This window comes from Pelodiscus sinensis, chromosome 16 (genome assembly GCF_049634645.1).
Source record: "Pelodiscus sinensis isolate JC-2024 chromosome 16, ASM4963464v1, whole genome shotgun sequence".
NCBI classification, from domain to species: domain Eukaryota; kingdom Metazoa; phylum Chordata; order Testudines; family Trionychidae; genus Pelodiscus; species Pelodiscus sinensis.
In genome coordinates, this window is record NC_134726.1 from 22481973 (window position 1) to 22496478 (window position 14506).

Consider the following 14506-nt stretch of genomic DNA (forward strand, 5'->3'; position numbering starts at 1 on the left):
ATGTCTTAACTATTAGGTGGTCATTCCAGTTGCTACTGTGGGTCACCAGGCCCCAGTGTCTTGGTTATTGCTCCCAACTTGTGTTACTGCTTGCCATACCTCATCACCTCCAATTGTTTTCCCCTCCAAATTGCCATAGAATGAAAAGAGAGATGGCAGTCCAGATGTGGAAAAAACAGTAGATGGTTGGCCAAAAAATCCCTCGCTATTTCTTTCTACCACACATGTCCCCTGTACTCCATTCCAGAAGGCTCCTTGGTTTATATCAGTCAAAAGTCTCCTAGTGTCACTATCAAAGATAATTGTGCCTTTTTTTATGGTCAGGCACTAAATGTTTCTAACTGGGGAAAAAATTTACCTCTTCACGATATAGGCCCCTTCATAGGCAGCCAAATCCACACAGGCATAATCTCAGCACATCCTTTAGTCATGAAAACTACCTGGGAGGTCAAGCCAACAAGCATAAATAAATAAACAAAAGAACTGATACCTGGAATCCTAAGTGCTCCACCATATTTTCACAAGCAATGCTAACATGGGTAGACAGTATTACAAATGCACTGTCTCAACCTTTTTAATAAACAAAACATATCCTAAGGCTTCTGCCTGAAGAAGAGGAGGAGTCAGGGTATGCAGACAGCCATACAAATCTGCTACATTCCATCTGCTACAAATGGCAACTACTGAATCTATTTGTTCTCTTCAGAGGAACCAAGACCTTACTCCAGATTGTTCTTTTATTTAATAAAAAGGGGCAAAGGACTATAGAGCACTTCTCAACACCCGGAATCTCAACAGATCCATTTTTAAAAAAAAAACCTCCAAGATAGAGACCTTAACATCCACGTTAACTGCCATAAACTGATGGTCTGCATGGTATCAGTACATATGAATGAAGCCTATATCCGTATCCCAATTTAATAATCTCACAGATGCTTCCTCGGCAACTTTATTCTCAGAACACCATGTTACCAGTACAACCGTGGCATAGCAGCAGCACTGCAAGTATTTACAAAGCGCTGATAATGTTAATGTCCACTGACAGGAAAGAGTCTGTTTACCCATTCCTGGGTGACTGCTTTATCCAAGTCTCATTGATTGTACCACTGAAGCAATAAGGATGCTCTAGAGCCTAGATTTTGTGACTGAATCAGTTACGTCTTTCCATTGCCAGTCTCTGAGTGTGATGTTACTGCCCTGTACAAAGTTGTTTATTGCAGCAAAGATACAAGAAGCAGAGAAATCTTATCAAAATAATCAACCTCTCAAAGGAAGCACTCATTAGTACTCTCTTGAGAGCAGTTGTCTCCTTTGTGGTTTTTCTTAGAGGTCCAATGCTCACGTGAGGTTGCTACAGAGTTTTATCCTTCAGGTGTCTCTTATCTGCACCTCAGTGAAGTTGTCTCACACCAGCAGGATTTCCATGGGTTGAAGGATTGCCCAGCAGATCTAGTCCAAAGAAGAGAAAACACAGCTGGTGAGAGCTCAGGGCAAACCGGTATAGTTTCAAAGCTCTACTCCCACATCTGAATTTACCTAATGTGCTGACAATGACAGACAGCATGTCAGCCATGTCTTGCATCAACAGACAAAAGGAATATGAACTACAGACCTTCAAAGAAAAGCTTATCTCCTGATGAGGTGAGCAAAGGAGAACCTGCAATCAACTTGTTACCTTCATATCCAAAGCAAAATATGTTATGGCTGACTTGCTTAACTTACAAAACTTCGATCCTCCAGAATGGCACTTACACTCAGCTGTTTCATCTCCTGATAAAGATACTTAGTATCTCAGTTGTAGGTTAGTTTGCTTCCCACCTGAATGACAATGTTTCAGTGTTGTTCTCTTGCCAGAGGGATCACAGGACCAAGGCAAGATATGCCTCATTACGAAGAACAAGGGATTCTTATATGCCTTATCTCCCTTTTTTTCTTCAAAGAGGCTTTGGTTCTATAATCTTGTTCAAGGACCTGGTTGAGTTTTAATTATTGGTGTTAACACCAGGGTTTCACCTCCACGTGTGCATTAGAAACACATATCTTTTAATTCCTTCAAATAGCCTCAGGTTAGGCCTGACGAAGACTCAGATTCCACAGAACTCAAGGAATTGTCCTTCCATTTTTCCGTCCAGATCCATTGTACTCCAAAGAGAAATTGTGGCATACTTTGAATGACTGCAGAGCTCTCAAAGTATATATTTACCACACAGTATTCATTTTCAGGTAGTTGAGAGAACTAATCTCAGGTGCCTGCAAGTGTAAAAAAAAAAAAAATCTAACTTCATCTTCAAAAATAGGAGCTCACTCTCAGTGCTGTAGCAGCTTCATGGGCAGATGGAGCATATGCCTCATACAAGAAAATCTGCAGAGTCATCCGCTGGGTCATCCAGTCCTTTCAGATGTTATATGCTCAACATCCAGTTGTCATCTGATGTTGCCTTTAGTAGGTGGATTCTCCCTGCTTTAGATTTTCACTTTCTATTAGAAAACGGTTACCTGTACTTAATTGCATCCAGTTCTTCCTTCTAGCAAGTGGATGCTGCTATAAAAATCCTAATGTCCTAGATCTGTGGACCTCATTATGAATGAGAACAGGAAAATTTGTCATACCTGAAAATTTCCTTTTTGGGGGTCATGAAGTCCACAAATCCAAACCACCCTGAGTAAGCTATTAATCAGGAAAAGACTTTGAATGATTAATTGGCACTCTGTTGATTATTCATTGAATTACTCACTCTCCATGAGGATTGTTCTATTTAGTCTTGCCGCTTAAGTTTGGTTTCTGATATACAGTGGTGCTTAGTATTTCCCTAGGCCTTTAAAGTGTTGACTGGTGGCTTCCTAGAGGTAAAGCCACACCCCTGATATGTTTGCCTCTGCAGCCTGGGAGGCAGACCAGAGTACCCAGTGTCATGGCTCTATGGCCCTCATTATTCCAAGAAAGGAAATTTTCAGGTAAGACATGAATATATAATTTTATAATCAATATTATAAAAAACAAGCACATTTTAGTAGAAGGCATGTCTATTGCAGAGCTCCTACTCAGGCTTGTAGTGCCAAAGCTCTTCCTTTCCTGGTCACCAGTAGCAGGTCCCTTAGCTGGAGAGTCAACAAAGAAGACCTAGTGTTTTCCTTCCCCTCTTCTGCAATGTTGAACTGCTCCAGCACCTGCACATGACTATGGCCATTTTTGCTCATAGTAGCCCAAACTGAACCTCCCTTTAAGAGATTTGCAGGGAAGCACATCACAGGGAGACACCACCAGTTCACTCCCCTGGCACACAAAGAAACTAGTTATGCAGACACTTCACCCCCCCCCCCCCCCCAAAAATTTTTTTTCCGACTCCTTTATATTAGGACTACTCAACACATAGGCTGCATGTGGCCCGCGGCCCATTTGTTTCCAGCCCGTGGTATGGTTTAGGTTTATGCAGGGCTCAATATGCGGCCCGCGGGTGGAATTCTTTGAACATGGCCTCCACTGAGAACACATTCCACAATGGCAAGGCATATCTCAGGCTGGGTGAGCATTGGAAGACGCAAGCGGACGGGCGGCTGGAAAAGATGGGTACAGGGTGTCAGCATTTCTAGCCCCCAGGGAGGAAGTACTGGGATGCCGGGGCATTGTGTGAAAAGCTATTTGCATATATATTTGCATATATATGCAATCACACTTATGTTGTGGCTCTCGGCATGTGCTGTGAGTATCATTGTGGCCCGCAGGGTTTCCAAAGTTGAGTAGCCCTGCTTTATATGGTGTTTGTTCCAGGATTAAGTCAGCTGTGAAATGAAATCCTGGTGTTATGAGAACAGTTATGAGAGGCCTAAAAAACCCTAGAATTTGGGAGGAGGAGAGAATAAGTCTGTGGAGTTTTAAACCAATCTGAAAAGCAACTGAAGGCAGTATGAAAATTACCTAGAAAATCCAATTTTATGCTCCTCACTGAAATAGACAGTTTGGCAGGGACTTAATGTTAATTGATTTAAACCTGCTGTATGTAAAAACTCACTTTTAACTGATGACTCCACAAAGGAACCTCCATAATTAAAGGCATCATCCCTGGTTTCTTTAGTATATCACATATTAAATGTGAGAAGTGGCTCTTGCATACTATGGGGCTAGTTTATTTTCAAGCACAAGGGGCATGTCTACACTACAAAGTTAATTCGAACTAATAGACGTTAGTTCGAATTAACTTTGATAGGCGCTACACTAGCGAACTTAATTCGAACTAGCAGAGTGCTTAATTCGAACTCGGTAAACCTCATTCCACAAGGACTAACGCCTAGTTCGAATTAACTAGTTCAAATTAAGGGCTGTGTAGCTGCTTAATTCGAACTAGTGGGAGGTTAGCCCTTCCCAGGTTCCCCTGGTGGCCGCTCTGGCCAACACCAGGGAAACTCTTCTGCCCCCCTCCCGGCCCCGGAGCCCTTAAAGGGGCACGGGCTGGCTACAGTGTTTGTGCCAGTTGCAAGCCTGCCAGCACCCAGCCAGCAGACCCTGCACCTGGCACAAGATGAGCCAGCCACCCGCTGCCACCCAGCCCTCCCCCTCTTCCCGGGACCAGGCTGGCGGCTCACAGGAGCCTGCCCAGGGCCGCAAGAGGCGGGCGCCCGCTTGGTCAAGTGCGGAGATCATGGACCTCATCGAGGTTTGGGGGGAAGCCTCCAATGTCCACGATCTCCGCACTAGCCACAGGAACGCGGCTGTCTATGGCCGCATGGCTGACAGCCTGGCCGCCGGAGGCCACCAGCAGACCTGGGAGCAGGTCCGCTACAAAATTAAGGACCTGCGGCAGGCCTACTCCTGGGCCTGCCAGCCAGGGGCCGACCCAGAGGCATGCCCCCACTTCAGGCCCTGAACCGCATCCTGGGGGCTCACGCCGTCCCTGCCCCCCGGGTGGTGATTGACCCCGGGGCAAAGGGCCCTGTCCCGGACACCGAGGAGGAGGAGCAGGAGGACGCCGAGAGCCAGGAGCCTGCCCAGGGCCCAGGATCCAGGACCCCCGAGGAACCCCACAGACCACCTCACCTGTGTCGTCCGAGGCCGAGGTGGGCTCCTCATGTGAGTACCATCATGCTCCCCTTATGTGTACGGGGGGGGGGAGAGGGAGCCCAGGGACCGTGCACCTGGGCCTTGCCCACCATGGAGCCCCAGCTCGGTGTCATGCAGGGGCCTTGGCATTGCAGAGGGGGTCTGGGTTTCACCCACCTTGTCCCCAGGGAGAATTGACCGCTGCTCTTGTTTCACCACAGCTGCAGCACCTGCAACTGCAGGGCGCACCACCCCGCCTGCAACAGCCGCCCAGGCCAGCAGGCATGCCAGGAATGAGGAGGAGTACCAGCGGCGGCACCTCCGGTTCCTGGAGCACCAGCTCTGCACCCAGGACCACTGGGTCCAGGAGGACCTTCGGCTGCGCCAGCGGAGCTTGGAGGCGCTGGAAGAGCAGGGCCGTGCCCTCAGAGGCCACCTCCAGACCCTGGTTGACCGGTTCCTGCCTCTTCCTGCTCCGGCTCCTGCAGCTGCCCAGCTTTCACTCCTCCGCCCACTCCTGCTGCCTCTGCTCCCCCTGCTCCTGCTGCCCCTGCTCCCCCCCGTCCCTCCTGCCCCACCCTCAACACATATTCCCCCCCGACGCCCCCACACTCGCAGTGCTGCGAGACGGGAGAGCCAGCCGGACCCCCAACCCTGAGCTTTCCCTTCCCTTCCTCCCCTTCCACCCCCTTCCAGCTCCCTCCTCCCAGGTTTCCCCCTCCCCTCTCCTACCCTCAATCCTCCCTCCCCCTACCCCAGTTATGTAAAATAAAAAGAGGTTTTTGTTGGCAAAAAGGTGTCTTTATTTGACATTAGGAAGGGGGGTTAGGGAGGAGAATGAGGGGAGGGTGGAAGAACGCCCCAGTGGGGCATGGAGGAAGAGTTCAGTCCTCCTCCTCCACATGGAAGCTCTCCCGCAGGGCTTCCCGGATCCGGACAGCCCCTCACTGGGCTTCCCGGACTGCGGCGGTGTGGGGATGAGTGTAGTGGCCAGCCATGCGCTCAGCCTCAGCCATCCAGGCTGGCAGGAAAGCCTCCCCCTTTCGCTTGCACAAATTGTGCAGCACACAACATGCTGCCACCACGGGAGGGATATTGTGCTCTGCGAGGTCAAGATGGGTGAGGAGGCATCTAAATCGGGCTTTCAGTTGCCCGAAGGCCCCCTCAATCACGATACGGGCCCTGGTCAGCCTCACATTGAAGGCCTGGCGGGAGAGGTAGAGGTGCCCCGTGTAGGGCTTCATGAGCCAGGGCTGTAGGGAGTAGGCCGCATCCCCCACCAGGCACACGGGCATGTCCACGTCCCCGACCCTGATGTGACGGTCGGGGAAGAAGGTCCCAGCCTGCAGCCTCTGGCACACGGAGGAGTTCCGGTACACCCGTGCGTCGTGTGCCTTGCCGGACCAGCCCACATTAATGTCCATGAACTGACTCCGGTGGTCACACACGGCCTGCAGGAGGACGGAGAAGTACCCCTTTCGGTTCACGTACTGGGAGGCCTGGTGTTCCGGGGCACGGATGGAGATGTGCATCCCATCGATGGTCCCCCCGCAGTTGGGGAAGCCGAGGGCGCCGAACCCCCAGATGACGGCGTCCGGGTCGGCAAGGCGGACCACCCTGCAGAGCAGCACCCGGTTGATGGCCTTGACCACCTGCAGAGAGAGACAGCAAAGCGCGAATGACTGGGGCGCCCGGGTGGTTAGGAGTGTTCGTGCCCTGGCAGTGCCCTGTGCCCCACTCCTGGAAGCAACCCCCCCCCCCGGGCGGCGTGTAGTACGGACGGGACAGACCGACTCCTCCAGTGCGGGGCACTTTCGCCTCCTCCCTCCCTTCCCCCCGTTTTCCCTGGTGCGGCCCATCCCCTCCTTGCAGCCCCCCTCGCCCCCGGCCCAGTGGCTGCCGAGTGCCGTACCTGCATGAGCACTGCTCCAACGGTGGATCTCCCCACGCCGAACTGGTTCCCGATGGATCAGTAGCTGTCCGGCGTGGAGAGCTTCCAGAGGGCGATGGCCATACGCTTCTGGAGGGGGATGGCGGGCCTCATGCGTGTGTCCCTCCTGCGCAGAGCAGGGGCAAGCCACTCACAGACTTCCAGGAAGGTGTCCCTCTTCATCCTGAAGTTCTGGGTCCACTGCCTGTCTCCCCAGCGCTCCAGGATGATGCGGTCCCACCAGTCGGTGCTGGTGTCCAGATGCCAGATGCGGTGGGGCACGCCGGCGTCCGGGCGCCACCGCGGCTCTTCCACGGCCCCCAGGGAGGCCAGGCGGAGAGGCAGGGGGCTGACGTGCACCAGGTGGTGCCGGGCAGCCTCCAGCCATTGCTGGCAGGCTTGCAGCAGCAAGTCCAGAAACTGCAGGGCGAGCTCTGGCTCCATGTTGCCACCTGCGATGGCGTCCCCGAAGGGAAGCACCGACACAGACGGGCGCAGAGAGAAACGCTTTGCTGTCCCTCGGCGAGGTAGGCAAGCAAGTGGAAAAGCTGAGAACCGGCTGTCCAGGGGGGTCCCTTTAAGCACGAGCCTCAGATAGCCTCAGACAGTAGCCACACAAAGCAACTACTGACCTGATGCCCTGCCGGAACCGGTTTCAGCTGCCCTTAAGTGCGCCCCAGCGTCCAATCAGTGTGGACGCGCTAGTTCGAATTAGCAAAACGCTAATTCGAACTAGTTTTTAAGTCTAGCTGCGCTAATTCGAATTAGCTTAGTTCGAATTAGCGCTGTAGTGTAGACATACCCAAGGTGATTGGAGGAGTGTGACCGACCACAGTGCTCACTTGACCCCTGTCCTTTGTTGCTTATTAAATCTAGCCAGGAAGGGAGGACTGGCTGGGTCCAGGGGATTATTAATGCATCCTTTAGATCTGTTATGGTTCCTGCTGCCTTGAAAGAGGCAGTGATAAAACCATTACTCAAGAAGACGTCCCTGGACCCACATGACTTAAATAACTATCGCCCAATTGTTAATATTCCTTTCTTGGGCAAGGTACACGAGCGGGCGGTGGTGTTGCACCTCCAAGCTTTCTTGGAAGAAACAGACTACTTAGATCCATTTCAGTCTGGCTTTAGGCCTGGTTTTGGAACTGAAACAGTCTTTGTCGCCCTGGTAGATGATTTACGCTGGGAGATAGACGGGGGAGTGCATCCCTGTTGATTCCCTTAGACCTCTCGGCGGCTTTTGATACCATTGACCATGATATCCTTCTGGGACGCCTGGTGGAGTTGGGTATTGGAGACACTGTTTTGCAGTGGTTCTGGTCTTACCTGTTGGGATGCTTTCAGAAGGTGGGGCTGCTATTTGACTCAGTGGTGATTATGCTGTGGGGTCTCTCAAGGTTCCATCTTGTCCCCTACGCTGTTTAATATCTACATGAAGCTGCTGGGAGAGGTCATAAGGCGTTTCGGAGGACGGTACCATCAATATGCAGATGATACCCAACTCTATTTCCCTGTGACATTAGAACCAGGTGTGGCGGTGACTGATCTAAATCGGTATCTGGAGGCAGTGATGGTTTGGATGAAGTTAAATAAGCTGAAGTTGAACCCAGATAAGACTGAGGTCCTGTGGATCAGGAGGCCATCTGTTCGGAAATGTGGCATGGCACCTGTTCTAGACGGGGCTGCTCTCCCCCTGAAAGAACAGGTACGCAGCTTGGGAGTCCTACTGGACCCTTTTTTAACATTTGAAAATCAGATTTCTTCAGTGGCCAGGAATGCCTTTGGGCCACTTCATTTGATCCGCGAGCTGCAACCCTTGCTGAACAAGCATGACTCGGCCACAGTGATCCATGCTCATGTTACATCCCAACTGGATTATTGTAATGCACTTTATGTGGGGCTGCCTCTAAACAGCCTTCGGAAACTTCAACTGGTCCAGAATGCGGCTGCTTGAGTTTTAACTAACACTAATTATACGGAGTACTTTATGCCAGTGCTTCAGCAGCTGCACTGGCTTCTGGTATGTTTCTGGGCACAATTTAAGGTTTTAGTTATAACCTATTAAGCCTTAAATGAGTTGGGTCCGGGGTATCTGAAGGACCATCTTCTCCCATATGAACCTGCCCGGGGATTGAGGTCAGCTGGGGAGGTTTTGCTTCATGTTCCCCCACTTGTTTGCTTCATGTTCCCTGTAACATCTACGTGGAACAGGGCATTCTCAGCTTTTGCTCCCAGGCTGTGGAATTCTCTTCCTCAGGACATTCGCATGGTGCCAACGCTAGCGTTGTTTCAGCGTCAGGCTAAAGCCACCCTTTTTATTTGTGCTTTTATTAATGTTTGAGTTTGTATGTGTGTGTTCCTTCTCTCTATATGTTTTTAGCTGGTTTTGTCCCTCTGGGGTCTCATATTTTAAATTTTTATATATATTTGTATTGTGTGGGTTTTTTTTTTGTTTTTTGTTTTTTTTTGTAAGCCGCCTTGAATATTTTAAATAGAAAGGCGGGGTAAAAATATTTAAATAAATAAAAATAAGTTGACACCATTGTGATTCTCTTCCTTTCTTCAATGAACAGTCTTATGGTAAATCAGAAATCATTTATCTTGAAGTATTGCTGTTTATTTAGCTTGCTTTTCACTAGCGTCTTCCTTTGTTCAGCTGATTGGTCTGTTTTTGTCGTCAGGGTAGGGATCATGTCTCTCTAATTTCAAAACACCATTTTAAATTGAGACATTACAAAAATGTTCATGATGAATTGGGTTCTGAACTCTAAGGTAAAGGGTTATCTTTTGGCAAATCAGTTTTATTGATTTGAAGTTATCTTTGAACTTCTGTGTGTTGTACTGTTGATTCTTAATATTTTAATTTTTTTAAATATCTCCATCTTCTAAGTCGTCATTGCTTCAGCTGAAATGTGTGTTGTCCTGAAAGCTGTTTTATCTTTTAGATTCCTCTTACTGTGAAGCTTCCAGTGTGCCTTGTTTGTTTGTTTGTTTGTTTGTTTGGCTGTTTTTTTTATAAATTTCAAATATATATTTTTTTCACTCACTCTGACTTTAAGTGGGAAGATTATTTATTAAAGATTTGTTTTATTTCAAACCACAATTATTCATCATACTATTAAAAATGTACAGGCAGTCCCCGACTTACGCGGATCCGGCTTATGTCGGATCCGCAGTTACGAACGGGGCTTTTCTCGCCCCGGAAGACGCGGGCGGCGGGACCGCGACGCGTCTGGGCTGCCCCACTGCCCGCGTCCTCCGAGGCTTTGCTCCGTGTCTCTCTGGTATGCTGGGAGGGGGGCGCAGCTAGTGTGCGCCCCCCCCCCCCCCCCCAAGCAGACCAGGCTTTTCTCGCCGACGCCTGGGGTAGAGCAGCTGGGGTGCTGCTGGGTTGGTCCAGTAGCGCCGAGGAGCTAGTCAGTTTCAGCAGCGGCTGAATCTGGACGCCAGTTCTGACTTACATACAAATTCAACTTAAGAACAAACCTACAGTCACTATCTTGTAGTAACCCGGGGACTGCCTGTATTGGAATTCTTGTGTTTCAGTAACACAACTTCTTGAGATTCAGACCAGGAGCTGGGGAATGAAGGGAAGAGAAAGGACTTGGACAAGAATAGGTTTGAGAGGACAGGGCAAATGGGTCAAGTTTGGAAAGATGGAGGAGGAGGTAATGCAGAAGAACATGAGCCCACTAGAGAACACTGCATACCTAACTTCCTCAACAAATGAGGTAGGGTTCTATAGACAAGACTCCTTCATTACACTTATTCATTCCCTAGCAGCTCCATCCAGTGCACTGAATGAGAGAGGGGTCCTGTGGAAAAAGTAGCATATGGTACAGTTTTTAATTACATGATCATAATGCATATGTGCAAGGGTCCTGCTTGGGCTTCACTTCAGGATGTGCATATGCCCATGTACTCTGAGTGGGGGGGATTTTTGTTCCACTCACAGTGTTCATGGGTGTTCACTTGTGCTCTAGATATCCTCAGACTCTGATACAAGGGAATTATTGGGAGGGGAGGGCAGAACTGCTGTCAGTTCCTACTCAACTGCGGCTTGAAATGAACACCATAGTGTCCATTAGATAGACATAGAGCATACTACTTCTCTTACTTATTTTTGTCTTCTAGTCATTTATTATTTTTCTATTATTTAGCTCAACTTCTGCTCTGGGGAGGGGATGTTCCCCCATTCCTCCTTTTGTTTGCTTTATTTAGGCCTTCGTTTTCTCTTAAGTCTCAACCACGTCAAGTAACAGGTTATATCCTAGTCCTGGGCTTCAGGCCCTACCAGACCTGCCATAGGTCTTTTTCCAGCCACAGTGGACTCTCAAATTGTCTTTGCTTCTTGGGAGAGACTCATATCCCCTCCACATGTAAGACCAGCTCAGGATTTAAAAGTAGATATAAGAAATTGAGAGAGGACAGGCAAAAATTATTGTGGATGGTCATCTCCTTAGACCAGTGGTCCCCAACCATTTGGGGTTGTCGGGTGCCAGGGGGCGTGGCCGTTCGCCCGCCGGGGGGCCGTTCGCCCCCCCCATAGCCGCATTCCCGGGGCCGGCGCTGGCGCTCTCTCTCAAGCGCCGCATTCCTGGGGCCGGCGCTGGCGCTCTCTCCCCCTCCCTTCCCCAAGTGCCGCGCGCCCGGGGCCGGCGCTCTCTCTTTCTCCCCCCCCTTCCCCAAGCGCCGCGCACCTGGGGCCGGCGCTGGCGCTCTCCCCCAAGCGCTGCGTGCCCGGGGCCGGCGCTGGCGCTCTCCCTCCCCCTCTCCCATGCACCGCGGGGGGTCAATCCGCGGCGCCCCCGGGGCCGGCGCTCACCGTGCGCCATGCGCCCGGGGCCGGCTCCGGCACCGCGCATGCGCCACGTGCCCGGGGCCAGGCCAGCCCTGAGCACTTGGCGGGCGCAGATAAATGCCCCCGTGGGCGCCATGGCGCCCGCGGGCACCATGTTGGGGACCACGGCCTTAGACTCACAGACTGAAAAATCATATCAGAATGAGAAGGTGAGGTAAGAAGTAGAGATTCCCTGGAGTCACTGCTCTTACAAGCTGGGAGTGGAATGTGCTGCAGAAGATTCTGGTATAGGACTTTGTGTACTCTGTAGAAAAATAAGGCCCAGTATTAATTGATGGATAGTGGAAGGAGATAGGGTTGCCAGATACTTTCACCAAAAAATCCCAAACATGGCGGGGGGAATAAATTGAGCAAAAAAACAAAGCCGGGGGGGGGGGGGGGAGGAGTGATACCAAAGTCGTCAAGGGAGGGAAAATAAAGAAAAGGTCACTGTGCCCCGCGCTCCCCCCACCATACTCGGCAGGGGAAGAACGTCCCCGCCAGCCTTCCGTCCAAGAAATACATGTTAGGTATTTTGGGTTTTTTACCGGATGGGGCTACAAATACCGGACTGTCCAGGTGAAAACCAGACACCTGGCAACCCTAAAGGAGGAGCTTGTGTTAAATACTCTTATTCAGGTAGAAGTAAAATTGATTAGGAGTTAAATTGATTTTTGAGGTGGTTAGGTTTTAGAATTGATTTTTGAATGAGGGAAGGAGATTTGGTGTACGTTTGGCTTAATTTTTGTGAGGGCAGTGCAGATTTGTTTGTTTCACCTAAAGTAGTAAGCTTAGTGTGGGGTGAGTGGTATTGGAAAATCTTAATTATTAATTATGATTTAACTGTTTCAGGGTAAAGCACAAAAGTTGATTTGCAGGAGCAAAGAAACCCTAATAGTTGCTTTGTATGACTTTACCAGTTAAAATTCTGTATCTGCCCAATACTGTTTTTCACCTGTACATAGTCTTAAATACAGCATCAAAGCAACCAATATCTGATCTTTTTATCATGAGGAAAATCCTGTTGCTGCTTAAAAACCATATCAGGACACCATTTCATGCCTTGGTCAAGATCTTAGTATCCTGCAGACTCTTGTGGTTGATAATAAATAGATTATTTATGCCACAAGCACTTATAGAAACACAGAAGATGTCAGCAGAGTAGACAATATTGGATGCTGTGTAGTGGATTGAGTATTAAAATGTACTGCAAGGAATGTCAACCCATATTCGCATCTGGAATGAAATCCTTTATGTAATTTTACTAAGTGGTTTTTATAGTGACTGGCAGAGGGTTGTGGTTTTTTTTTTTTTTTTGGGTGCCTACACAAAGTGATATGTGTTGTAAGCAACACCAACCATGCATATTAACTTAACTATACAAGTGAAATAAAAATCAGTTGCTCTGTGTTCTGTATTAAGGATGTTAAGAAGCTGGTAATCCACTAACTGTGTAATTGAAACAGGTTTTTATCGACTACATGATTCGACACTAAGGGATGGCTACCCCTGCTGCGTCTCTGCAGTTTAAGTGTAGTAAAACCAGGCATGCAGGCAGGCGGCACCATGTAGACAGTGCTGCGGAGAACCACTCCTCCACCCCTTGCTGCTTCTGTATCAGAGGGCAGGGGGTTACTCACTTATATCCTTGCTCTGTATTGTGTAATCTGAACCTGAAGCCTTTTATAGAGGAGGTTATATTTCAACAGAATGCTTTGTGTTCTAGAGGAGTGTCTCAGCATTTAGAAAACAGTGGTTTATTTTAATTAATCTAAAGAATATAGTAGTGGCAAACAACTGTTTTCTATTTTTAGCAAAGCATGTACAGAAAATGTGTAAAACATTTGTGTGGCAGAATAGGAAAGTGTAACTACTTTTGGGCAAAAGGCCTCTCTTTATTAATGGAAAGTGAGTTTCTTCAGTGTTGAAAGTTAGTCTACACTGACTTTTGGAAAGAATAACTACCTATAAAAATGCTCTGAGGCATAGTGATCAGATTAGAATGTGTCCTCTACAATTCTTCTTTTTTAACAGTGATTCTTGTTCTTCTGAACATAGTTCAAATGATTGAAAAACTGCGGATCAGAAATGAACTTTGTGCCATGCTGACTAACAGGAACTAGGGACGTAAAATCCCGATTAATCAGTTAACTGATTAAACGTTAGGTTAACCTAACATTTAACTGACTTAGCAGGCTCCTGGCCCTGGCCCTGCTGCAACTGGCAACGGTGGGAGGCTCCTAGCCCTGGGGATGCTGCCACTAGCATTGTCATCATCAAGAGGCTTCCAGCCCTGGCCTCAGGGCTGGGGCTGCTGCCAGCAGCAATGGCGGAAGGCTCCCGGCTCTGATCTCAGGGTTGGGGCTGCCACCAGCAGCAGGCGGCTCCTGGTTCCAGTGCTGGGGGTTGTGTCTGACTCCTGGCTCCACTGGGACAGTCCTCTGCCCTCAGCACAGCTAAGGAACTTGAGTTTTCTTTTCACCTTCCTCTGGAACAGAGAGCAGGGATCTCTTAAGATTAGGGTATGTCCCATATGATCACTTTTCCTGTGCATTAGGCATTGATGGATCGCAGGCCTTCTGTTATTAAAACAGAACAAAACATGGATATGTGTTCACTCTTTTCACTGTTTCCCTAAAAACAGGCAAAAGTTTTGAATTTCAACAAGATGTTAACTTTGATTTTGTTTTTTGTTTGT

The 14506-nt window shown here is 49.0% G+C and overlaps 1 protein-coding gene across 4 annotated transcripts in view; it reads left to right on the plus strand.

The window, feature by feature from the left end:
• The window catches only part of MOSMO (modulator of smoothened), a 52554-nt gene that overhangs the window by 33959 nt on the left and 4089 nt on the right, over window positions 1–14506 (plus strand). Inside the window, exons 4-6 of one of the 4 annotated variants that reach the window (XM_075899447.1) lie at window positions 2883–2955; window positions 4856–5065; window positions 5257–14504. The exons of 2 other annotated variants lie outside the window; for them this stretch is intronic. In XM_075899447.1, coding sequence (XP_075755562.1) covers window positions 2883–2955; window positions 4856–5065; window positions 5257–5802 — 829 coding nt within the window. In that variant the 3' untranslated portion in view covers window positions 5803–14504. Of the gene's footprint in view, window positions 1–2882; window positions 2956–4855; window positions 5066–5256; window positions 14505–14506 lie in introns of those variants that run through there. One more of the 4 variants, XM_075899448.1, reaches the window with a different exon arrangement.